The following is a 26,819-nucleotide window of genomic DNA, read 5'->3' on the forward strand; positions in this document are numbered from 1 at the left end:
TACCATCTCTCACCAATGGTATATAATATGTAAACACTTCAATCAAACTGTCAAAAAGGTGATTTTCAAAACTTCAAGGGATCATCCACCAGACTGGCATATCTATTAACAAATGATTTTATTCTTTTATAGAGAAACACTACATACACATATCATTTTTCGCCTTTCAAATTTTATTTGGAGGTAATCCTAAAAATCTATTGAAATTACTCTTCTACAAGAAGAATCTTCAAGGCAGGAAACATGTATGATTTGGTTACTAAGTCAAGAGATGCAATCTTATATGTAACTGAAATGGCTCAGGAAAACTTAGAGATAGCTGGTGACAAATCATATCAAGTGATCAGATAAACCCAACAAGAGACAATGTTCATTTCAAGGTCCATATTAGATGTATAGTTAAAAAATGAACACCTGTTGATTATCTTGTTTCCATTAACAATTCTGAAAGGAAATATCACACATTGAGCTTTTAAGAGAATTTTTTGAACCACTTGATCAATTTCAAACCATCATAGATGAAATTACTATTCAAAATGAAATTCCACATCATGTCTAAACTATGATTTTGTTATAAAAGCAATATTCTGAAACAGTAAATATCAAGATGTGATTACAAAAAGACTGTATATTGGATTCAGATAAAACATTGAAAGCTCAAAACCAATCCATTACAGAGAGGATGTTGAACAAGAAATTAATGAATTACTGTAACAAGACAAAAAATGATTCAAAGATCAGCTTCTCCATATTCATCTCCAATCCTATGTGTTATCAAGCCAATAGTAAAATTAGATTGTGTTGTGACTATTGAGTAATCAACAGTCACACAAAGTTTGATGAAGAACCTTTACCTAATCCAAAAGGTTTGGTTTTAAAACTATAGAACTCCATTTTTTCTAAATGCGATTTAGGAAGAGAAGTTTTCAGATACCATTTTAAGTAAAAGATGTCAACATTTTACTGCATTCAAGACATAATGGATTATACCACTGGAAAGTGGTGCCTAATGGACAGATGAATGCTACCAGTACCTCTATTAAAGATAGGAGATTACTATTGGAAGATTGCCTAAATGTCATTCATTATATTGATGATATTTGTGTTTACAGCAACAAGTAGCAAGAACATATACAAGATTTAAAGAAATTTTTCCTTTTCAGGTACATTGAAACATCATGGTTTAACTCTTTCTCTCCGTAATTATTTACCACATTCTGGTGGAATCAACGCTGGTATCGTCACATAGGAGAAAAAGAGTTAACAATCTCAACATACAAATTAGTCTTTGGTACTGACTCTATTACATTCTTGGGTAATAATATTTCTAAGGGTTCAGTAACACTAATAGAAACTAATTTTAAAAAAGATTCTAGATATCAACATTCCATAGACCAAGAAACAAGTGAGAACATTTATGAATTTGTGTAATTATTACAGTAAAATCAATGAGAATTTTTCTATCTTAACAACTCCATAAAACAGATTTAAGGAAGAAAACTGCATCAAACCAGGTTAAATAGACAAAAGAGTGTGACAAATCTTTTCAAGAACTCAAGTCACTATTCTCTAAAGAACTAATAAAGACTAACTATACCAGATATACATTTTACCATTCATTTGAAGGACTGATGCATCTAAAGTGCATGTCTTATGCACGGGATACATGACAAACTCATACAGTATGCCAGTAGAAAGCTCAATAAAACTGAAAAGAATATAATATCCCATTGTAGAATAGGAATGTTTGGCAGATGTATGGGAAATTCAGAGATTACATAGATTTCTACTGGGTAGTTATTTTGTTGTAGAAAGTGATTATAAAACTCTCTTAGCTCTGCACAAGAAGAAATTAAATAGTTCTAAGTTTCAGAGGCAGGCACTTTTTTCAATGGAACTATCACTTTGATGTTAAGTACATTTCTGGTACTAACAATCTATTGGCTGATATTTTATCCAGAAATATGAAATGGGAATGATTTGTGACAATGAGATACTTTACTTTTTATGTCTGTTGTAAGAAAACATAATCTGTACTTTTATATCCATTGTAAGAAAATGTAATTACAAATTACACTTGCTATTTTATTTTCAGTCGTAGAAATTTGTTTTCATTTACAACCTGATACAAAGAGTGTATTATTCTATCATTCATTGATTTTGTAATTTTTCTTTATATGTCAAGATGTTTTGTGATATGATTTTGTTACTTGCATTGATTTGTTAAGTATTTTTTTATATGATAAGTTTTGTTAATACTTTGTTATTCTATAATGTTGATTGATATTTAAATACTAGTATTTAATTGAATCATTGTGTAATTTTTTTTTTAACATAAAAATTACAAAATAACACCCAACAATCTTATGTTATGTATGTATGAATATTTCAAGTTCATATATTTACTTTTATTCTAAATATATCTTGTAAGCTTTTCACAATCACATATAATTTTTTTTTAACATACTTATGTTTCTTTTTTTTTTTCCTTTCTGTCACACATGAAGCGCTTGAGAAGATAGGCACAAAGGTGGGCATCCGAAACCTGTCAAAATCCTCCATAAGACATCGCAACTGACCATGTCGAAAGCTTTGGTGAGGTCCACAAAGACAGCGTATAGGTTTAAGTTCTGCTCTCTGCATTTTTCTTACAATTTTTGCAAAACATCATGGACATATGGTGGCAAGCCCGCACTACAAACAGCGGTATGAACAGTATAGAGGGACTTCATTTGGTCCGACAAATACGCTGTGTAGGGCACGTATCCCATAAGGGAGACAAACGTATGCCAAAGGCAGTCGTTTTGTTGAGCTAAAAGGCGGTCAACATTAGAGAGGCGCCCCACCGAAACACTACAAAGACCAGCTTAGGCGTCAACTTTCCTTGGCTGACATAGAAGAGAGCACCTGGTTGCATGCAGCCTCAGAACGAGACAGCTGGAGGTCACTCACGAAGGCCGAAGGATACACATTTGAGACCAAAAGAAAATCTGCTGCCGAGGACAAACGCAGATCTATGGCGAAAAGAAAATCTAAATCGACCACCTGCGAACAATGGTTATGCTTGCCCTGGATGTGGCAAAATATGTAGATCACAGCTGGGACTGCGCAGTCACGGGAAATACTGCATTCCTCACTGATCTTCGGACTTGAAGACTAGCCTTATTATTATTATTTGCAAAACAAATATCATTTCAGATGTACCACTACCAGCTCTTAAGCCAAATCGGCTCTCAACACTAAAGAGTTGGTTAGTTGATCAAGCAAGTAAGCAAGAATCATGCAAAGATCTTTCCTGCTACTGACAGAAGTATAATGCCTCAATAGTTGAAGCAGTTAGATTTGTCACTCTTTTTGTCTAGGTCTATATGATAACAGTATCTTTAAGGTCAGGTGAAACAACTAACTTCTACCAGCTTAGAGTGAACAAGTCATTTAAAGCAACACTTCTCATTTTAAATATATTATATCTCAGCCAGAAGGCCATCAGAGCAAGGTGCTTTGTTAAGGTTTTTTTAGTTTTTTGTTTTAGGCACCCCACAACTTTGGCTGTCACGTCCTGAAGTATTGTTTTTAGCTGGCTCCAGTTACTCACAGGATCATCATCCTGTAGTCCTGAGGTTGAGATCAACCTCAAGTATTCCTCTGAAATGCTCTTGTAATGTATGTCATCCAGACTATCAACATTTAGCTCTAGGCTCTTCTAATCTAGATCTAGTCCTAGACTCTGATATCTGATTAAGTAAGTAGGCCTAGAGCCCTAGCCCTAGATCTATATGGGCCTACTAGATCTATAATGCTAGGTCTCGATCAATTCTAGTCTAGATTTAGATCTAGCTAATGTAGGTCTAGATAGACTAAATCTAGATAAAAGTAGATTCTAGATTTAGATCTATCATTCTATGTAAATTTGTGATGTACTCTAGACTAGTCTAGAGAATCTAGAAGAAATCAGACTAGTCTAGAGAATCTAGAAGAAATCAGACCCATATTTAGATCTAGTATTTAGACTGAGAAGTTTAGATCTAGATCTAGTAAAATCTAGTTCTAGACTCTAACTAGATTTTTAGAAATCTAGATTAAAGAAAATTTAATGTTTTTACTAGATGTAAATTTAAACAGGGCTAGAGTCTAGATCTATATATTGTAATATAGAATCTATATATAATATTATTATTGACTATTTAATTGAACGAGACCTAGATTCCTAGATCTACTAGTTAGTACTAGATCTAGATCTAGTTATTCTAGTAATAGATCTAGTACTAGTCTACTATCTTATTATCTAGATCTAGAATCGATCTATACTCTATAGATCTAGTAAGATTCTAGTAGTCAGTATAGTCTATAGACTAGACTACAGTCTAGATCACTAGATCTACGACTACATCGTCATCTCTATTGACTCTATCACTATCATCCATTCTATTCTATGATCTACTATGACTATGTCTATTCTATTTCTAGTCTAATCTAAATATAGTCTATATACTATATATTAAATATATAGATCTATTAGATGTCTAAATATATAAATAATAATATTATAGATCTAGATCTATTATCATCTATTACTATATTACTATATTATATATTTAGTATATTATTAATAATTAACTACTAGTCTATTAATATTATATTAAATATTATTATAAGTATATTTAACTAGATCTATCTAGATCTAGTATAGATCTAATTAGTTAAAGTAGAATCTACTTCTAGTCTATGGTAGATTCTTATAACTGAACACCGACTTTCGGGAACTAGGTCAATTTTTTATTTTATTTTTTTATTTGGTGAAGGTTTAACTTACAAAAAAACTGAAAGCAGATTCTTATTCTGCAACTAAAGGACTATAAAAATAGCTGTGTTCCTTTGTATTACCACCCATAGTCAAGATTTTATTTTAAAATAAATTAGGTCACTTCATGCTCCTATTTTGAACGCAGTTTTTGGGCTTTCTCCTTTAGTTGAACAGTGAGCACCGGTGTTGAACACCACTATGTAATTGCTAATAAATTATATCGGTGTTACTTAAAAATTATTTAGATTGTAGTAAAAGAAGTAGATTCAATTTTGCAATATGTATTTATAGTCTATTTCCTCATATACTCTCTCTATTTCTCTCTTTATATATATATATATATATATATATATATATATATATATATATATATATATATATATATATATATATATATATATATCGTGTATAGTTTATTTATTTAAATACCTATATAATCTATGTGTAGAAACAGACAGAAATAAATTTATATAGATTATAGAGCTATAAATTAATTATTTTAATTTAATAAACATGATATTTTCTACTAGGCTACTTGTATTTTCTCTCTGGCTTTCTTTTAACTCCCATCCAAGGACCCTCTTCTTGTTTTCATAATTTGGATGTTCGTTTTGTGACACCTTAACATCCCCTCCCTCCCATAGATGCTTATAATTCTTTTCATGACTCTCTCCCCCTTCCCTCCACTGCCTGTTGGATAGTTTGTGACACTACTCGCTGAGTGTATTCCTCTCCTCACCGCCAGCTTATCTGGCGTGATCACCTGCAGTGGGCATGGTCTCTGGCTTCAAATTAGCAGCCTGCACTTTTTTTTTTCATTCATAAGTTATATATTCTAGATATCTCTATCTAGGTCATGTTTATTCATTGAAAAAATCATAGATTTATTAATCCCAATAATATTTCTTAATACGATTTTGCTGTGTTCAAAAAGGAGAATGAGCTGAATTCATTATTATTTGTTTGGACACCCCCTTTTTTAATTTTATTTAACAGCTAACGGTATAAATGTGATTGGAATGTCTTTCTAAAGATGTTTGGAAGCTTATTTTGATATGCCCATCAGCCTACGATCAAACAGGCTCATGATATAGCCTTCATCCCTTATATGGGTATGAATTGCCGGGGGAGGTTAAAGCAACAGCTTAACATACATGGTTACCGAGAATCTAAATTACTGCCATCTGCTTTGGAAAAACGGAACAAAATTACCAGAACTTATCTAAAATTGGACATGCTCAGTCCCGAATCGTCGATTTTAGCTCCAAACATAAAAACAAATGAATTACAAACAAAAAAAAGCGACCCGTTTAGAAAGGAGAATCCGATGGGGTGTTCAAACTATAAGAGCCTCCTCTAGTATTTAACTATTATAAAGACAATAAAGAGTATGATAGAACTGTATAGATCTAGTCTAGATCTAGATCCTAGACTCTACTAGGACTCTATCTAGATCTAGACTAGTCTATTTATAGTCGAATATCATATTTAATAAATATCTAGATTTACCTACCTATGACCTAGGCTATTACTACTATCACAGGTGACAGTGTATCAGAAAGACTCTAAGAATTTAGATCTAGATTATAAATAATAGATCTAGACTCTATATGATAGTATCTATATATATATATATATAGACATATATATATAGATTCTGTGAATCTGTAGAGTCACAGAGTGTAGATGCTCTACGACTCTTTGGTCTTATAGATCTAGATTATCTAGATCTTGTGACAATCTTATCACTTGACTATCTAGATCAGTGATGCTCAACCTAATTCAACCTGCGGGTCATTTTAACTTTCGACACGTGTGTCGCGGGCCACATCAACAAAAATGTAAAAAATGAAATCAAAATTCACCTAAAACTATATGAAACTATTGGATCTAGTGCTTACATTAATTAATGAGATATTTAAAGTCTATCATTTTTACGCGCCTAAAAATGGCTTCATTTCTCTACTTAAAATGTGAGCGACATTGCGATCCATGGGGCAGATGATGATAAGGTCATTTGTTTATATGGCCAACGGTTAACGAACTGGGTGTCACGTGGCCAGCACAACGACCAAAAAATCAGTTGCAAAACAGCCTACTAGTTTTATGTAAATTAGAAACAATACAAAAGAATACAATATTTAATTGCATACCTTGTCCCTTAGCTGAATTTGTAGTACTATTTGATGATTAAAAATTACTATGATTACGCATTATTTTCTTTGTCCTGATGCTTGATATCTTTTCTGGAATACAAGTATATTAACTGTCATGTTGAAGTTTGTTTACCACTGACACTTTCATCACTGATGACAAATTTTGATCAGATAGTCTTGAACGGTGAGGTGTTTTTTGTAGCTTTCATTATGGAAAAGAACTGCTCACAGAGATCAGTGCTTGCAAATTTCCGCTATTCAACGTAACGTTCAGGTAAATAACTGTAACATTTTGGCACAGACAAACCAATTTCAATAATGAATCTGACTGCTATTCTATCTATTCTATCTAGTTGCACTGCACATTATCAGCAGCATTTTCAGGAGCAAATGAGAATGGAGATACAAACAACAAACATTTTTGCTCGTATGAAACGAAGTCACGAAAACGGTAATTGAAAGCATCTACTAACGATTCCAGGGGAAGGTGATGTTTACCAAATGTTGTAGCCGTATTTAATCTTTTTAGTTCCTGACACGTTGAGAAGTGAACACGATTTTCTTTTGATATTTGGTTTATCCACAGTCGTAATTTTGCTTTAAAGCACCACACATCACCACACACAGTTGTGACCAATATGTCTTTACTTTGAAGTTTCAAATTCAAGTCTTCAGGTGACCAGTGAGATCAACTGCTAATGCCAAATCCTGAACCCATTCGTCAGTTTGGAAATGTTCAACAGGTTCACCTTTCATGTTCAGAAACAATACAATTTCTTCACGCAGTGCAAAAAATCTCTTCAATACTTTATCATATGAGAGCCAGCGGACTTCTGTGTAGTAGGGAACATCATCAAATTCGTGTCCAATATCATCCATAAACATTTAAAATTGACGAGGTTTTAAACCACAGGCACAAATAAAATTGAGTGCGACATAAAACTATCTTATGGTATGTTGGAATTGTAATTGTTTTGCGCAGAATGTTTCTTGGTGAATAATGCAGTAAAAATTAGCAAATTTAAAATTAGCAACTGTCTTTCTTATTTTTAAAAGTAGCTTTGCATCAAAACCATTTCATTTCACGGTTGGTGCGCCATCCATTGTTAGACTAGCTAGCTTTACCAAAGAAAAATTGTAATGCAATATAACCTCCTGTTATTTCTCAAAACACCCTCGCTTGTTGTGGTGTTAAGCATAGCACAGAACGCAAGTAGCTCCTCATGTATCTCAAAATTCCTATCACAGACCCTTATGAATATAGCCGACCCGTAACACCAGTTGACTCATGGAGAGCCAATGAAAATAATTCAAAATCAACTATTTTGTTCTTTAAATGTTTACAAGCTGACTGACATGACTTTTATTATATTAGCAACAGCGTTCCTAGTTAACGCTATTTCTTTGAATGCTTTCACCTTTTCTGGACAAATTACTTCGGCTTTAACGACACACTCCTTCATAAAAATCACATTCACTAAATGATTTGCTGTGGCTAGCAATAAGTTTGACAATATGTAGCTTGCTTTCACTGCAGTCTCACTCTCGTTGTCAGTTTAACAAATCCTATTTTTCAATTCAAGTAGCTTGTCATCTCTTATTTTCTAGGGTGGTAGTTTAACATTATTTTGATAATTTTTAAGGTGGCCAAGCGGGCCACATGAGACGAGGTCGAAGCCGCATGCGGCTCTCGAACGCCGTGTTTGACATCCCTGGTCTAGAGCGAAAGAGGCGTCAACAGTTTGTCGCAATTTCTTCAGAAGCCTTTGAACATCTCAAACAAGGACTTGTTTGAAATCTTGAATTTAAAAAATAAAGAAATAAAAAGATATCAGCTAGAATTCCACTAAATGATTCAGCACTAAATATTGTCTAAATATTGGTGATGCCTATTGAATGCCAGCTTCTGTTTTGAGAGAAAAAGAATGATTTCAAAGATTCTCTTCAGGTAGCATTATCAGATTTTTACATATTTCTGACAATTGCGGTAAGTGTGGCTTTATGCGAGTGAAGTTTTTCAGATTTAATTAAGTTGATCAAGAATTAATACCAATCAGCGATGCGTTTCACTAACTAGGCCATTGGTGGAAAACAGATTTCGATAAAATTCTTGATAGTTTTGCGACAAAGAAAGCTTGTAAATTTTTTGAAGTATATTTGGTTAACGTACAGTGACGTATTTTCGCTGTTTTATATCGGGGGGGGGGGGTGCATCATGAGGAGATGGCGCACTGGGCATTAAACACCCTAGCTACGCCAATGGGAGAGAGACATGAAATAAGAGAGGAAGTCAAAAGACGGCCGATGTAAACAAGTTTTGTTATTACTAAGAAGTGTATATGGCTTTTTTTTTTTTTTTTTTTTTTTTTTTTAGCCGCTTTGCAGCAGCACCAAAGTTTCCTCTCCGGGGTGCATTCCTGGGCCTTGGATAAAGGGGTCATGGGTGGCCCATGCGTCATGATCCTTCTCTCGACCTTGCTGATGTGATCCAAAGGAACGCATCGCATTACATTTGGCACCAACTCAGTTGCAGAAGCTGCCGGAGGGAATTTCATAGCTGATACTCCCAACGCCTAAGGGGCTTCACTCATGATTTCTCCTCGAGGTTGTCTCCTGAAGCATCAGTACCGCAAGGCAGCGGGGGTTTGAAGTCATTGTACCCCTCTCCTAGATGAACTGCCTTACTAGGCTGACGAGCTCCATCTGCCCGAAGCTCCCGGTTTTGTGGCGCCAGGTATCCGCCTTCACCCCTTCACCTGTTAGTAAGAGCAGTTTCGCCGGGCTTAATATCTAAGCCACATTGTTATCCGACTATTATTCTATTATTAAATTGCTGTTTTGATCTAACACTTTCGTTGAGGTTCTTTGGGCTCGCTGTAGGCAGAGTTACAGCAATTGGTTACAGCAATTGGCAGATGTCCTTTGTGTTTGTCATGTCCCTGTGTAAATAAATGTATATGTCTCATTGAGTTGTCTCATTGAAGTTATTACAATATATATACCTAAGGTCTAGACGAGGGGTTCTCTACCGAATAGTCGACGGGGCATAAATTACGATTTTGCAAAGGTTGACTAAGACCAACAGTACCAACAGACTTAATTATTGATTTTTTGTTAAACTTTTCTAAGTTTTTTCATTGGTTGATCTAGATCTAAATTCTAGGTCTAGCTACAATTTTTTGGGTTGTGGTTGTTCAAGGTAGATGTCGTAGACAAATGAATCAGAATGATTTCTAACATATTTCTTTTGTCGTAGAATAAATATTTTAACAGTTTACATCAGTGATGCCCAAAAATAGGCCTACGGTCCGCGCAATGTCGGCACAAATAAAGTGTAGAAAATCCACTATTATACCCCCCACACCCCTCAAGTTTTCTCTGATTGATTGGTAGCATGACTTTTAACATATGTGCGTTTATGAAATGGGACTCTTAATGTAGAATCTACTAAAAAATGTGAAAAGGACTTTACTTTTTTTGGAACATAATAATTAAATAATAAACCAACATATTTGTTTCGTAAATAAAGTGTAGACCTATCTGTTTTTTAAAAAAGAACAACATAAACCACTGGTGAATCCAATGGGGGGGGGGGCGGTATCATTAGTAAGTATAAAATGAAAAAGGGTTGTACCAGGTAGGAGGGGCGATACATGCAATCGCCTTCCGCCCATCGGACAAACGAATACTTCTTTCTTTTTGTATTGTAATAACTTAAGGAAGGCAACTCAACGAGGACATAGACGTTTATTTACATAGAGACATGACAAACACAAAGGGCATCTGCCTTGAGCACAGCATCTCTGTCGTGAATTTGCTTATTTGGATTGTCACCCCTTAGTGTTTGTTACACTTGTTAACCTGTGTGCTGACCGTATTTCGTAGTCCGTGTTGTGAACTCTACTATGTGTGTAGTTGTTTGTCATTCAGTGAAATAAAGCTTTGAATGTAACATGGTATTGTTATTATTAAGTACAACAATTTATTTCACTGAATCTATCTAAACATGGATAGACTACTTCGGCCTGAAAGGTTCGATGTGGAACCTACCGCACCTCAAGCACAAGAAAAGTGGCTGCACTGGTACGAAACATTTAAAAACTTTCTGTCTGTAGTTACTATAGAAAATGTAGATAACAAGAAACTACTAATCAACTACATTTCGCCATCGGTGTACCTGATGATTAGTGACAAGGAAACATATGAGGAAGCGATCCAGTCACTAAACAACATCTATGTGCAGCCCAATAACGAGGTCTTCGCAAGGCACAAGTTAGCCACGTGCAGACAAGAACAGGGTCAAAGCGTTGACGCCTTTCTTCAAAAACTCCGCAGTCTATCCAAGGATTGCAACTTCAAAGCCGTGACAGCTGAGCAACATCGTGACGTCCATACGCGATGCATTCATCACAGGGATTGCCTCCAACAGCATTAGAAAACGCCTCCTAGAGAAAACAGATTTAAAGTTGAAGGATGCATTTGAGGAAGCCAGAGTACTTGAACACGCCTATCAACATTCGTTGTTGTACGAGTCACAGTCAGAAACCACTAGTGGGGCTACTACAAATGCTGTAAGAGAACACCCTGCTGATCCTGTCGCTCCCCAGTTGCCTGATCTACGAGCCTCGATTAATTCGACTCAAACAAAACAAGAGGTAAGCGCTATATCTATCAAGTGTTACTTCTGTGGCAGAGGAAGACATCCTCGTAATGAGTGCCCCGCACGTGAAGCCACATGTAATCAGTGTGGCAAGAAGGGACATTTTCAGAGATCTTGCAAATCAAGAAAATCTACAGCATTTGCCCTCGCTACATTGCACTCTTTAGGACTAGGCAAATCAACCTCCTTGATTCTTCTCAACGGGGTGCCACTTAAAGCCTTGATAGACACTGGAAGCTGTGAGAGTTACGTGTCAGCTCGAGTTGCCAGGAGTCACAAATGGCCGATAAAAACCTCCGTGGACAGAATATTTATGGCTTCTACTCACCTGTCTCGAGTTACTGAAGGCCATATCTTTGCTACCATTCAACTCAAAGATGAAACATATGAAAATATTAAACTGTCACTCTTAGATGGATTGTGTTCAGATGTTATTCTAGGTTTGGATTTCATAAGCCTACACGAGAATCTACAGATTCCTTTTAGTGGGAAGAGACCACCTCTGTGCGTAAGTACCCTTAGACCAGCCAAAGTAGAGGCGCCTAGTCTTTTTGGTAACTTATCTCCAAACTGCACTCCAGTGGCAACTAAGTCACGCAGACACTCACTACTGGACTCTAAGTTTATTAATGCTGAGATTCAGAGACTACTCAAAGAAGAAGTAATAGAACCCTCAAAGTCCCCCTGGCGGGCACAGGTTCTAATAACATCCAATGAGAGGCACAAAAGACGGATGGTTATTGACTATAGCCAGACGATCAACAGATTTACGCTGCTAGACGCCTATCCCATGCCAAGAATGGATGAATTAGCAGAGAAGATATCACAGTTTTCTGTCTTCAGCACTCTGGACCTCAAAAATGCTTATCATCAGATCCCGATTAAAGAAGAAGAAAGACCATATACAGCTTTCGAGGCTGGGGGTAGACTTTACCAGTTTCGAAGAATTCCATTTGGAGTTACAAATGGAGTGGCTTGTTTCCAGCGAACCATAGATAAAATAATCGAAGATGAGCAACTAGAAAATACATTCGCTTATGTGGACAATGTGACCATCTGTGGACATGATACCGAATCTCATGATAGAAACCTGCAGAGATTCTTCAAAGTAGCTCAGAAGTATGGCATTACCTTCAACGAAGCTAAAAGTGAGATAGGAACACATAGCGTCAGACTGCTGGGATACGAAATATCTAAAGGTCAGCTCAAGCCTGACCCTGAAAGATTCACAGCCTTGCGGGAATTAAATGCTCCGTCGAACCTGCGAGAACAGAAACGAATAGTGGGCCTGCTGGCTTATTATTCTCTATGGATTCCTAACTTCTCAGACAAAATCAGCCTCTTAGCTAGAAATAAACGATTTCCTGTCCCTGAGGAAGTCAAACAAGCATTCCAGAACCTAAAGGACGAGCTCGAGGAATCCGCCGTGTACACCATTGATTACACTCGCCCGCTAACAGTGGAGACAGATGCGTCTGACATAGCTATAGCAGCTACACTTAATCAAGATGGCCGGCCTGTGGCTTTCTTTTCCCGAACACTATCGCAAAGCGAAAGAAGGCACTCATCAGTGGAAAAAGAAGCGTATGCAATAGTAGAATCTTTGAGGAAGTGGAAACACTTTCTTATTGGAAGACCCTTTACCCTTGTCACAGACCAGCGATCCGTGTCCTTTATGTATTGTAGACAAAATAAAGGCAAGATCAAGAATGAGAAGATCCAAAGGTGGAGGTTAGAGCTATCCTGCTTTCACTATGACGTCGTTTACAGACCAGGTACACAGAACACTGCTGCTGACACTTTCAGCAGAAATCGCTACTTATCCGCAATGTCACGTAACGACCTAAAATTACTCCACAATAGTTTGTGTCACCCTGGTGTAACAAGAATGCTACATTTTGTGAGATCAAAAAATCTACCTTTTTCCACCGATGACGTCAGAACAGTGATCGACCAGTGCCAGTCATGTGCTGAACTTAAACCTCGATTCTTCAGGCCACCAATAGGACAATTAATCAAAGCCACTCAGCCTTTCGAAAGAACGAAGCAGGACGTTTTGGCGCCGCCGTTTTGGCGCCGCCGTTTTGGCGCGAAGGTCGTTTGGCGCGAGCCGTTTTGGCGACGGGACGTTTTGGCGCGAAATACATTATGTACGTTTATTGTATTATTTCTTTTAAAAGAATTATTCATATCTATGTTTTGCATGAGTGTTTGTGTTAAGACATATTTTTCACGTACTAAATGTAAATGTGTGTTTGTTTTTCACATCATTTTCTTTAATAAACATTTTGGCTTGTGTATGTGTGTTTATTAAGAGGCACACTTTTATTTTCAAAAAAGTTTTTTAAGATATTATTTTAAAATTAAAAACAAAATGAAACGATGATAGACTAAAAATTGATGCAATTATTTGTTTACATTAACATTGGTTTGTTTAATGACTGTATGGTATCTCCAGCTATACATACCAAACACTTGCTAATAATAAGTAAAAATATAATACATGTACGATGTTTCTCAAAAGACTTTAAGTTAAGTATACATAGACACCATGGTTATTTGCCTTAGTCGCTGGAATTCAAGGGTTCATTAAAAAAAAAGCTACGTGCTTATTAAATTATCGTCAAATGATATCTCGCGCCAAAACGTCCCGTCGCCAAAACGGCTCGCGCCAAAACGTCCCGTCGCCAAAACGGCGGGGCCAAAACGGCGGCGCCAAAACGTCACGTACCGTCGAAAGAATAAGCATGGACTTTAAGGGACCTCTCCCTTCCAACTCACGCAATAAATATCTGCTTACCATGATCGACGAATTCTCTAGGTTTCCTTTTGCCTTTGCATGCCCAGATATGTCATCTGCTACTGTTGTTAAATGCCTAAATGAGTTGTTCGCCTTATTCGGGCTACCTTCCTATGTCCATACCGACAGAGGTACTTCCTTTATGTCTGCAGAAGTACAGAAGTACCTTAACGAAAGAGGAGTTGCTACGAGCAGGACCACGGCTTACAATCCTAGAGGAAATGGTCAAATAGAGAAACTGAACAGTACCCTTTGGAAAGCTATAACCTTAGCTTTACACTCCCAGGACTTGAGTACGTCTCAGTGGGAACTAGTATTGCAAGACGCGTTGCACTCAATTCGGTCACTTCTGTGTACGGCGACGATTAAAACTCCACATGAGAGACTCTTTGGATACTATCGCAGAAGTACTTCTGGAACATCCCTACCAACGTGGTTAACATCTCCTGGCCCCGTGTTGTTAAAAAGAAATAATAGATCCTCTAAGTATGACCCTTTAACAGAGGAGGTAGAGCTGGTGAACAGCAACCCTCAATACGCTCTTATCAAAACATCTACGGGCCGAGAAGAAACAGTTTCTTTAAGATTGTTGGCGCCCAAAGAAAAAGACTGTTTCACAGAGAATGTGAGACCCCCTGTGCTGAGAGACGGTTCGTTCAGGAATGCGACACCCTCACTTCAAAGCGAAACAGAAAACAACGCAGAGAACTCTTCTCTGAACCCCCCTGTTAACCGAACAACCAAACCACCCCTATCGGGGGAGGTGGACCCGGTTGAAGCCCCGACCATCGAGTCACCAAGTAATGTTGTTAGTACTGATACTAATTGTACTAATACTGCCGATCCAAACTGCCGATACAACCTAAGAGAACGAAAATCAAGACCCAACTACCGGGTTTAACAGACTTATGTGTTTGATAAACAGTTTGATATTAACCACTATTGCAGATGTGTTTAGATGCTTATGTTTTATTAATCTTTGTATTTGCTTTGACTACTTGATGTTGTGTTAGATGTATAAAATTTAAACGTGGGGCGGGGTGAATGTCGTGAATTTGCTTATTTGGATTGTCACCCCTTAGTGTTTGTTACACTTGTTAACCTGTGTGCTGACCGTATTTCGTAGTCCGTGTTGTGAACTCTACTATGTGTGTAGTTGTTTGTCATTCAGTGAAATAAAGCTTTGAATGTAACATGGTATTGTTATTATTATTAAGTACAACAATCTCCATATTGGCTCTCTACTTGGGTGGAAATCGTTAGTCCCTAATGTCAACATCCGACTTGTTTAGTCACAGATAGTGCGCACCTTCTTTCTGTACTATCTTGGATGGCGGTGCGCATGACAAAGTCATAACAGTATTTTAGTTACGAAATTACAGAATTAAAACAAAATATGTCACTAATAGGCCTATAATTTATATATGCTATAAATTAAATTCTTATATCGAGTCGTCCCACCCCCTATTCTTTAATGCCAAATGCAATAATTAGCAATAATCCTCATAAAAAGAAATGAGGATTAACGTTTTCACTTTACCGCCCTCTCCCCTTTCCAGATGAAAACATGACAATACTTTGCATCAGCATTCTCAGCCCCTGGAGACAAAGACATATTATTTAATTTGGACCAAGTAGACAACATAGGAGATATAGTAGTACAAGAAAAGGGAATCCAAAACCTATTAGCCAACATCAAACCAAATAAGGCGTCTGGACCTGATGGTATTCCAGCTAGATTACTCAAAGAACTAAGCAATTAGCTAGCCCCAGTGTTTAAAATACTCTTTCAGGAATCGCTTAACAAGGGCAGAGTACCAATGGACTGGAAAGAAGCTAATGTCACCCCCCTATTTAAAAAAGGAGAAAAATCTGACCCAGGAAACTACAGACCAGTATCACTTACCAGCATCACATGTAAAATCCTACAACATCATAAACCACTTAGAGTAGCGGTTCTCAACCTTTTAAGCTCGGCGACCCCTTTTTAGAATCCCCCTATCGGCCGCGACCCCCCCCCCCCCCCACACACACACATACACAGCAAAAGAAGAATAGACAAAAACAATCCTTATTTTCGATGGTCTTTGGCGACCCCTGGCAAATCGTCAATCGACCCCCAAGGGGGTCGCGACCCACAGGTTGAGAACAAACATTGACAAACATACCAACATGGCAGTAGGAAATATAGATCATGTGAAACACAACTAATAGGACTACTTGATGATTTTTACAATTCTTGCTTGAAAAAGTTGCTGGACAGCCATGCACCTCTTGTCACTCGTACAGTCTCAGTTAGGCCATCTGCACCCTGGTTGACGGAAGACATAAAGACTGCCAAACTTATTCGCCGACGTGCCGAACGTACATTTCAAAAGACAGGTCTGACGATACATCGACAAATATACATACTAGAAAAAAAACAAGGTTAACCGTATGATTAGAGACGCAAAAGCTAGTCATATTCGACAAAAAATCGAAACTTCTGATTCTTCAAAGGAGCTATTTAGGATCACCGCTGAAATGTTAGGGGGAGCAAATAACGAACGTTTGCCGTCATCTATCCCAGTATCTGAGCTTCCTGATTCCTTCAATAGATTCTTCATTGGGAAGATTGAGCACACTCCTTGACCACTCTCCAATTTTTCAAAATACTCCTTTTTGCGAGTTTCAGCGTGTATCTGAGGATTATGTCAAAAGTACTATTTTAAAGATGCCAAATAAGTCATGTGACCTTGATCCTATTCCAACTTCCTTGCTCCTTGAATGTTTAGATGAGCTTGTACCTACAATTACTAACATTGTGAACTCTTCACTGACTTCAGGCATTGTACCACAGCAATTTAAACATGCACTTGTCAGGCCCTTATTAAAGAAATCCAGTCTTGACCCGGAATGTCTAAAAAACTATCGCCCGGTATCAAATCTTCCCTTCCTGTCAAAGCTTCTGGAGCGCATCGTGTTAGCACAAATTCTTTCTCATCTTGAACAGTACTGTCTCTTGGAAGAATTTCAATCTGCATATAAGAAGTGCCGTAGCAAAGAGATAGCAGTGGTCAGGGTACTAAACGACTTACTTCACAATTCCGACAAAGGCCACATATCAATTCTTTCCATGCTGGACTTGTCCGCAGCCTTTGATACGCTAGACCATGAAATTATGATGGCCAGATTCTCTGCAACTTTTGGTTTAGCAGGAGTCGTCCTAAAGTGGCTTGGATCCTACCTGACGGAACGCACCCAAAGTGTCGTTGTTAGCGGGACGGTATCAACAAGCTTACTTTTGAAGTACGGAGTACCCCAAGGATCAGTTCTAGGCCCAGTACAGTTCACTATGTACACATATCCACTCAGTGGTGTCATACGGCCAACCGGCATCTTATACCATTTCTTTGCCGATGACTCACAGTTATACGATTCATCAGTACCCTCAGAGGTGTCGCATCTGGCAGAGAAAATCAGTAGTACCGTTGCAATGGTGAGCGATTGGATGGTGGAAAATAAACTCAAGATGAACGAAGACAAGACAGAAATAATTAAGATTGGCACTCGGAACAACGTCTCAAAAGTTGAAAGCACAGATTCTCTCTTTATCACGAACTGCCATGTTCCTTTTGTCCATGTAGTGTGGAATCTTGGAGTTTTCTTCGACTCAACACTATCTTTCGACCCACACATAAGTCAGCTCTGCAAAGGTCTTTATCTGCAGCTGCGCAGATTAGGCCAGATCCGACCATATTTAACAACAGAGTCAACAAAAACGCTAGCTGTGGCATTCATACTCTCCCGCCTTGACTACTGCAACGCCGTGCTAGCAGGTAAACCTGATGACAAAATAGCCAAGCTGCAACGTATACAGAACAACACCGCTCGAATAGTCCTTAAAAAAACTAGACAAGATTCTGCTACTACGCTCTTGCGCACGCTCCATTGGCTTCCCGTGAAAGCGAGAATCGATTACAAGGTCGCCACACTTTGTCATCAGTGTATATATAACAATGAGATGCCCTTGTACCTTAGCGAACTGATTACTCCATATGTCCCCCAGAGAGCCCTGCGCTCAATGGACTCAACGCCTTTAGTAGTGCCACGTTTCTCCCTCAAAAGCTACGGTCTGCGTGCTTTTTCAGTTCACGGACCAAAGGTTTGGAACTCACTCCCCATTGATCTCAGACAGACAACATGCTACACCACTTTTAAGAAGAACATTAAAACCTATCTGTTTAAAACTTTTTTAGATTAACTGTTATTTTAGCTCTCGTGTTTTTGTTTGTAATGTTGTGACAGCGCCTTGAGCCTACATTTTGTTTGTTAACAGCGCTTTATAAATAAAATAAAATTATTATTATTATTATTTTTCAAAAGGTTAAGATAATAGTGAACAAATAGATGCTATCTTATTAGATTTTTCCATGGCTTTTGCATAATGGGAAGCGTGGTCGAGAGGCCAAGTGCGCTTGAACTTGGCTTGGCTAGGCTACCTAGAAGGGGGCTCGAAGTTCGACACCCGACTCGGGCAGAGTTGTGTTTACTGAGCGTTTACGCCTCAAGTCCTAGATACCCCCTCCCCCCCCCCCCCCCCCCCACTGGTCCACAAATGAGATTGGACCAAAGCGCTCTGAGCATGCTATAAGCATGAAACTAGCGCTATATAAAAGCTATAATAATAATAATAATAAAAGTTCACCACCATAGTTCGCTTAAAAAATTAAAATATTTCGGTATTGATGGTCCATTGCATCAGTGGATTAAAGATTTTCTGATAGGTAGAGAACAAACTGTAATAATAAATGGCTCTAAATCAAGACCAGTAAACTCAGGTGTACCACAAGGAAACAGTCTTAGGTCCACTACTATTTTTAATTTAAATAAAAGGAACAAGGAACAACAGATTATTTGCACAATAAAAACAACACAAGACACAATTGGAGCATGTCTTTCCACCCAGAAAAATGTCAATTATTAAGAGTAACAAAAAAACTAAAACAAATTAATTCCACTTATCTTATTCATGGTAAACAGACTAAAAACGCAAAATACCTAGGTGTTATTGTAAATGAACAACTGTCATGGAATCCCCATATTGATGAAACTATCAAAAAAATCAAACAAAGCATTAGGGTTTATTAAAAGAAATTTCTATAAATCAAAAAGAACCTAAAACTAAAATGTTATTTAACCTTGGTTAGGCCAATAATAGAATATGCATCCTCCGTTTTGGACCCCTCAACTCAATAAAACATTAAGAAACTAGAACAGACACAAAATAGAGCAGTGAGATTCATAACAAACGAATAATCACATTGGGCTAGAGTAACAGTTTTGTAAAATCACTAAGTTTAGAAAGCCTTCAGGATAGAAGACTTAACAGTAAAGTAGCAATTATACATAAAACACTGAACCCATAATTTTCAAATACAAAAACAAAATTTAATAAAATACTCAGAAAGATACATTCCTCGTTCCATATGCTAGGACGAATTTGTACAAAAGCTCCTTCTTCCCTAGTGCTATTAGAGCATGGAATGGGTTGCCTGAGCTAGCCAGGAAAACCAGTGACTTGGCGGAGTATAGGTCATTGGTTAATATCATAGACTACCGGTATATATATACAGGACTGCCAACTGTGCGTACCACGCCTATATTTTTCAATTAAATAAGTCCCGTACACCGAGGCGTCCTTGGTTGCAGGATAGTGTTGGTAGAATGACTTCGGGTGAAATAGTTTACTATATAAAGAAACCATCACTAAAGATTTTAATCACCACTTTTACATCAAATGATGAATGGAAACTTAATTGTCATCTTATCTTATCTTATATAATACAGACGTTACTTCAAAAAAGATGATTACGTCCTACGCGTCATGCATTTAGTCATGCATATTAACCAATGACTTAAATTCTGCCAAGTCACTGGTTTTCCTGGCTAGCTCAGGCAACCCATTCCATGCTCTAATAGCACTAGGGAAGAAGGAGTATTTGTACAAATTTGTCCTAGCTTATGGGACGAGGAATGTGCCTTTATCTTTGTGTCTTTCAGAGTTTCGAAGAGTTTTCAGAGGTAAGTGTGCACAAATCGATTTGTGACTTAAATCTATAATTGTAAAGTTTTATAACTTATTTTCTTAGCCAATATAGACTAATATATTAGCCCAGCATGTAGTTTGTGTAATTTCTTGTTTACGACATTGATTAAATTCGTTCTTGGGAAAGATTTAATTAATATGAGTTAAGGCACATTTATATGCTATTACTATGATAGGCCTACTACTCAATATATCATATCTAGAAAGTTTTCGGTAGGCCTATTTAGCGCACTAAGTGAATAGGGTTAGAAGAATGTGAAAGTTAATTTGAAGCATCCTAACTGCATGAACGTTTTCTCGGAGGTTCTCGCGAGTCCAAACATTGATGTAGGGGGGACGTAGCAATCAAATGACAAAACAGAGTTCAGTTTCAGACAGCGCAGACGCATGCACGTATTGGTTGAAAATATCCCAACTATACGAGTTCCTATTTTGTTACAGTTTATTAGAAGAAATAGTGAACCTGGTGTTGAAGTATCATTTAAAGAGCCATCTCCAGATGATGAAGAGTTTCGATATGTTCCAGATTATGATGTAATACAACTTAAAGCTGAAAAAAGAAGCTATAGCATCAGGGAAATTGAGGAAAAAATAAGAAAGTTGGATCTGATAAAGATTTAGTAATAATATTTTTTAATTAAAAAAATATAATATTTAAAAAAAAAACAAAAAAAAAAAAAAACAACAAGGTTACAAATGACAGTTTGTGAAACACAAACTCAAAATCGGCCCCCGAAGTGGTCCACCCAGGCAGGCTTCAATATTTTCCGAAAAGAACATCCAAATGAAATTATATCAAAGACAAATGAGAGATAAGAATGGAGAAAGAAGGTTAACAGATCTTGTGTAGTGCCCCAACGGTCCCGCAGATCAAAGGATAGGTGTAAGTGAATGTAAAATTAGATGTGAACCTGGCCTAACTAGTTCCCCTTTTAGACCTTGTGGTCTATAGGGCAGATGATGTAAAGTTCATCTGTTTTTGTGGCCTACGATTAGCGAGGGTGTCATGTAGCCAGCACAACGACCAACCGCCTATACTTTTCCCCAACTAATGTCAGGTACCCATTAGAGCTGAGTGGACTCAGAGGCGCCGAAAGATTCCAAAGTTGAAAATCCCAGTCTTCACCAGGATTCCAACCCGGGACCCCAGGTTCGGAAGCCAAGCGCTTTACCGCTCAGCCACCGCGCCTCCCCTGGCCTAACTGATGTCTTATAATTGATCTTATTGTTTTGAAAAGGCTCAATCTCTTATTCGAATCCTCAAAAAAAAAAAAAAAAAAAAAAATTTCCGCAATAAAAAAAATGTTCAGAAAAATAAAGCTTATAAGACCACTATTCATTTTAAATTAGGTCTAACTTATAATGCATACTAATTAGCTTTTTCTCTTTAAAAAACTGTTTGCATAACTGATTTTAAAAATTAAATTTTTCGCTTTCAGAAAAAAAAAAGTAGCCGTTGCATCAGAACTTTGAATGGTCTAAAATATTGTGATGTCGGATTTTCAATATCTTTTCTAGTTTACGAGATCTAAACGGGACGGACGGACAGACGGACAGACATTTCGCACAAAACTAATAGCGTCTTTTCCCCTTTCGGGGGCCGCTAAAAAAGCAGACGCATGCACCTCAAACAAATCCACAACAAATTTATTCAAACTTAAGGACAGATAGAATTTTAGGATACTGAAGAAAGAAAAGACAGACCGACGATGGACACCAGTGATGACCAGACAGACGACAGACAAATAAATGACAGACAGATAGTAGACAGACAATGAAAACATACATACGATGAACAGACAGATAGAAGACATACATACGAACGACTGACAGACAGACAGATAGATAGAAGACATACATACGATAAACTGATAGACAGATAGAAGATATACATACTGTTGTAACCCTGTCTTGCACCAGTGCTTGAGGTGCGCACTAGTGAACGTAAACAGGAAGACGCTAGGATGGAGAGAATAACAGTGCATCAGGGATTGTGAAGAGTCTGAATGTTTGGAAACTAAGAGGCCAACTTTTGTGCTGCCTGAAGGTTGTAGTAGGGACCTGGAGCGAAGGCTGTCGTTGGTCCATATTCGGGTTAAGTAGCAAAGGACTGGTATACTTAGTAGTAAGACTCTGAGGAAGCTGAAGGGTGTTGTTATGTGTTTGTCCTAGTGAATAAACACCTGTCTTTAGTTCCTGTTAAACTGTGTTGAGTTGCCTGCCTTTACGCTGAGTGCCTACCCAAGAGTTACAACAATACGATGGACAGACAGAAAGATAGACAGACAGATAGAAGACATACAGACGACGGACAGATAGACAGACAGAAAACATACAGACAATGGATTGACAGACAGATAGAAAGACAGATAGACAGATAGAAGACATACATACCATGGACTGACAGACCTAGAGACGATAGACAGACAGATAGAAGACACAGACGATGGACTGACAGACAGATAGTAAGACAGACAGACCGAACACTAGGCTCACAATAACTAGGTTCCTAATACTGAACAATTCTAGGACGCACTCCAGGGCACGAGAATACGCAATGGACGTAAATAACTTCTCTTTTGTAGGATCGTCTGCCATTCATAAGATTTAGAAGACAGAAGACAAACATACTAGACAGACGACCGACAGAAAGACAGTAATCAGAAAGATGAAAATATTGATAATGGACAGACCATAGACTTATATATTATATTTAGACTGAAAACCGGAAACAAATTCTTATCCACGATTGATCGTTTCACAGACCAATAGATTTTTATCATGTTAATATGCATGTCTAAATGCATGACGAGTAGGACGTAATCATCTTCTTTTTTGAAGTAACATCTGTAACAAGATAGGATAAGATAAGATGACTTTTTAAAACAGAATAGTCAAATATGGCGACAGAGTTTATGTAATTGCTCACGAATTTATCTTAGTTATTTTAAAAAAGACTTTGTTTTGGAAAATTTAGAATTCATACGGAAATTTTCATTATAAGAGTAACAATAGAGATGAGTTCTAAACCCAAATATCATTTTCCTAGTCACCTTTTTCCCAACCTTCACTCATACTGATATTTTCTATTGTATAAAAAATGTTGAGACTATAACTTACAATATATACGTGAATCCTAAATATGCAAAAAAATTAGAGTAGATTCTAATTGGCCCATTTAATTTCTCCTACTTCCGACATTTTTTATTTAGAGCTTTGAATTATAGTTCTGGCTGTTTTTTGTGGGTTCTTTTAAAATTACTTTTCGAATATTTTTTTGTTCGGTGGCGATCCTCAAAGCCTTAATCTAAATATGTGGGGTATCTTATCTTTTCAAGGAACAAATAGGTTGTATTTGCAATGTAGTAAGGGCCTGTTAATTCGTATTAGAATATTTTTCAAGTAAAACATTTTCGAAAGAACCTTTTTTGAATAGGATGAATAATGAGCTGTAGATATCAGAAGAAAGCGTTTCTGCTGTGAAGAATGCTAGGGGGTCTGGGGGAGCTTAGAGCGCTTTCCCAGAACCCCTAGCTGTCAAGAGAAAGGCCTCAACATGGCTTGTGTGTGTGTGTGTGTGTTTTCGACAAAGGTTGAGAAACCCTGCTTTTTTTCTTGTAATTGAAGTATATATATATAGGCTATATATATATATATATATATATATATATATATATATATATATATATATATATATATATATATATATATATATATCTTGGGCGTAGCCAGGATCTTTTTTTGATCTATATATATGATAACCTGAGCGGAGCACACTTGCTGGTGTGAGGTCCAAAGGCTTTTCTCATGCCCTCATATAGTCCTCTTATGTTACCACAGTCCGCACAAGATTGAATATCTTCGCATAGCTCCTGCCAGTATTTGTTAGCACATTGTCTCGCTACTCTTTGGGCATTGTTATGTGCAGCTCTGAGCCTTTTTAAGATGGCTCAATCATCAGCGATCGTGCGCTGCAAATGGAACGATGGGTTGAACACTATGCAGAACTCTACCAGATTGAAAACGCCATCTCACCAAATGCTGTTTCCAACTTCCCATCACTTCCAGTTTTGACGGAATTAGACGAAACGCCCTCAGTAAAGGAGCTGAGCATTGCCATTGACATGCTTGCACATGGGAAAACACCCGGAGGAGATGGCATTCCTGCTGAAGTAATTCAGGCTGGAAAACATGCCCTAATCAAACCACTCCATGAACTGCTAAGCTTGTGCTGGGAACAAGGAATGGTCCCCCAGGAATTGAAAGACTCCAACATTGTTACAATTTATAAAAATAAAGGCGACCGCTCTGATTGTAACAATTATAGAGGCATCTCACTGCTTAGCATAGTCGGAAAGACTTTTGCTAGAGTATTACTAAAGCGATTACAGATCCTGGCAGATCGTGTTTATCCAGAGTCGCAGTGTGGCTTTAGGGCAGGTAGATCTACAACAGATATGATTTTCTCTCTTCGGCAGCTACAGGAGAAGAGCAGAGAACAAAAGCAGCCCCTCTTCATAGCATTTATTGATTTGACCAAGGCCTTTGACCTTGTTAGCAGAAGCGGTCTGTTTGCTGTACTAGAGAGAATCGGCTGCCCAAATAAGTTAAGAAAACTAGTGTCAGCTTTTCACGAAAATATGCAGGGCACCGTTCAGTTTGAAAGTTCTTCCTCCAGGCCATTCTCCATTAAGAGCGGTGTAAAACAAGGATGTGTACTGGCCCCTACACTATTTGGCATCTTCTTCTCAGTCGTACTATCCAGTGCTTTTAAATATCTGGAAGACGGAATATACATCCATAGCAGATCCGATGGAAGGCTCTTTAACCTGGCACGTCTTAAAGCCAAAACGAAAAGGCGTCGTATCTTGATAAGGGAGCTGCTGTTTGCCGATGACGCGACACTCGTATCTCACTCACAAGGAGGTCTACAGAAGCTAGTGAACGCCTTAGCAGCTGCTTGTCAAGAGTTTAGCCTTACTATAAGTCTCTCCAAGACCGAAATCCTGGCACAAGACGTCGCAGAAATACCTATAATACAAATTGGGAACCACACCCTTTCAGTGGTGCAGGAATTTACCTACTTGGGTTCAACAATTGTCAGTAACCTAGACTTAGACATCGAGCTGACAAAAAGGATAGGAAAAGCTACCACAGCATTGGCAAAACTCTCCAAGCGCGTCTGGGAAAATGGTAAATTGACCACAGCGACCAAAATCCTAGTCTACAACGCCTGTGTTGTGAGCACTCTTCTTTATGGCAGTGAGAGCTGGTCAACATACATGTACCAAGAGCACAGATTGAATAGTTTCCACTTGCGCTGCCTGAGACGCATAATGGGCATCTCTTGGAGGGACCATGTCTCCAATCAGGAAGTTTTAAGATTGGCCAATATGAACAGCATATATGCTCTCCTGACACAAAGAAGATTACGCTGGCTCGGACATGTCACCCGCATGCCAGATGGCAGAATCCCGAAAGATATCTTATATGCTGAGCTTGTGGAAGGAGTCAGACCCAAGAGCCGCCCAAGACTAACATATAGAGATGTCTGCAAGCGAGACATGAGAGCCTCAGGCATCAGCGAAAGTATGTGGGAAAACATAGCCAAAGACCGGAGTGCATGGAGACAGACTGTGCGTGCTGGGACAACCCTTGCTGAGAACAAAAGAATTGAAGCGGCTTTAATCAAGAGGGATAAAAAGAAAGCTGCCCTAAATCAGAGGCATACATATGTACGAATTGTGGCAAAGTCTGCCGTTCTAGAATTGGCTTGATTAGCCACACCAGATTCTGCCCCGTCTCAAGATTAAGCCAAAACCAGTGACTCATTTGGGCGCATCCATTGCCTTTCGAGATAAAAGGAGCCATATATATGATAAGCAAGAACTCCTTTTTTGTTCTTTAGATAGAGAAATGCGTATTATCAGATGATAAACCGTACTCGCGTACTTGTAGGCAACTCTGAACTTTGGGTCCTCTCCCTGAGGGGGGGGGGGATGGCTAGTACTTCGAATTGGGGAGGGGGGTGCAACTTCCTTAAAAAAAAGTGGCGGCGGTAAGAATAGGTTGAGCGATTGATTGAGGATGATGAAATTAGCATAATGCAAATGTGAAATGGCAGACAATCTTCAGACATGAAAGAGTAAAGACGTTTTGTGATGAGCTAGATTTAATATTTAATTAATATTACATCTCTATGTGAGCTTGCGCTCCCAGAGCTAGTTTTATATGCAATTTTAGATATTTTTAAATGTATTTTTGTTGTATAGGTTAGAGCTATTTTTATATATTTTATTTTTATAGGTTAG

General features: G+C 37.9%; 2 protein-coding genes across 4 annotated transcripts in view; one reads left to right on the top strand and one right to left on the bottom strand.

Annotated features, from left to right (window-relative positions):
- Positions 1 to 6,520, bottom strand: part of LOC106066792 (mechanosensory protein 2-like) — a 61,668-nt gene extending 55,148 nt beyond the window's left edge. For 2 of the 3 annotated variants that reach the window (XM_056042927.1, XM_056042932.1), the window contains exon 1: positions 6,318 to 6,520. The gene's annotated coding sequence lies outside the window, so the exon portion shown is untranslated. Of the gene's footprint in view, positions 1 to 3,595; positions 3,881 to 6,317 lie in introns of those variants that run through there. The other variant, XM_056042929.1, reaches the window with a different exon arrangement.
- Positions 6,521 to 10,687: 4,167 nt separating this feature from the next.
- On the top strand, positions 10,688 to 15,647 carry LOC129928361 (uncharacterized). Its single transcript, XM_056042561.1, has 2 exons — positions 10,688 to 13,666; positions 14,367 to 15,647. The coding sequence occupies exons 1-2, from the start codon at positions 11,934 to 11,936 to the stop codon at positions 15,319 to 15,321; spliced, it is 2,688 nt and encodes an 895-aa protein (XP_055898536.1). The 5' UTR covers positions 10,688 to 11,933; the 3' UTR covers positions 15,322 to 15,647.
- The last annotated feature ends 11,172 nt before the right edge of the window (positions 15,648 to 26,819 follow it).

Source organism: Biomphalaria glabrata, chromosome 9 (genome assembly GCF_947242115.1).
Source record: "Biomphalaria glabrata chromosome 9, xgBioGlab47.1, whole genome shotgun sequence".
Lineage (NCBI taxonomy): Eukaryota > Metazoa > Mollusca > Gastropoda > Planorbidae > Biomphalaria > Biomphalaria glabrata.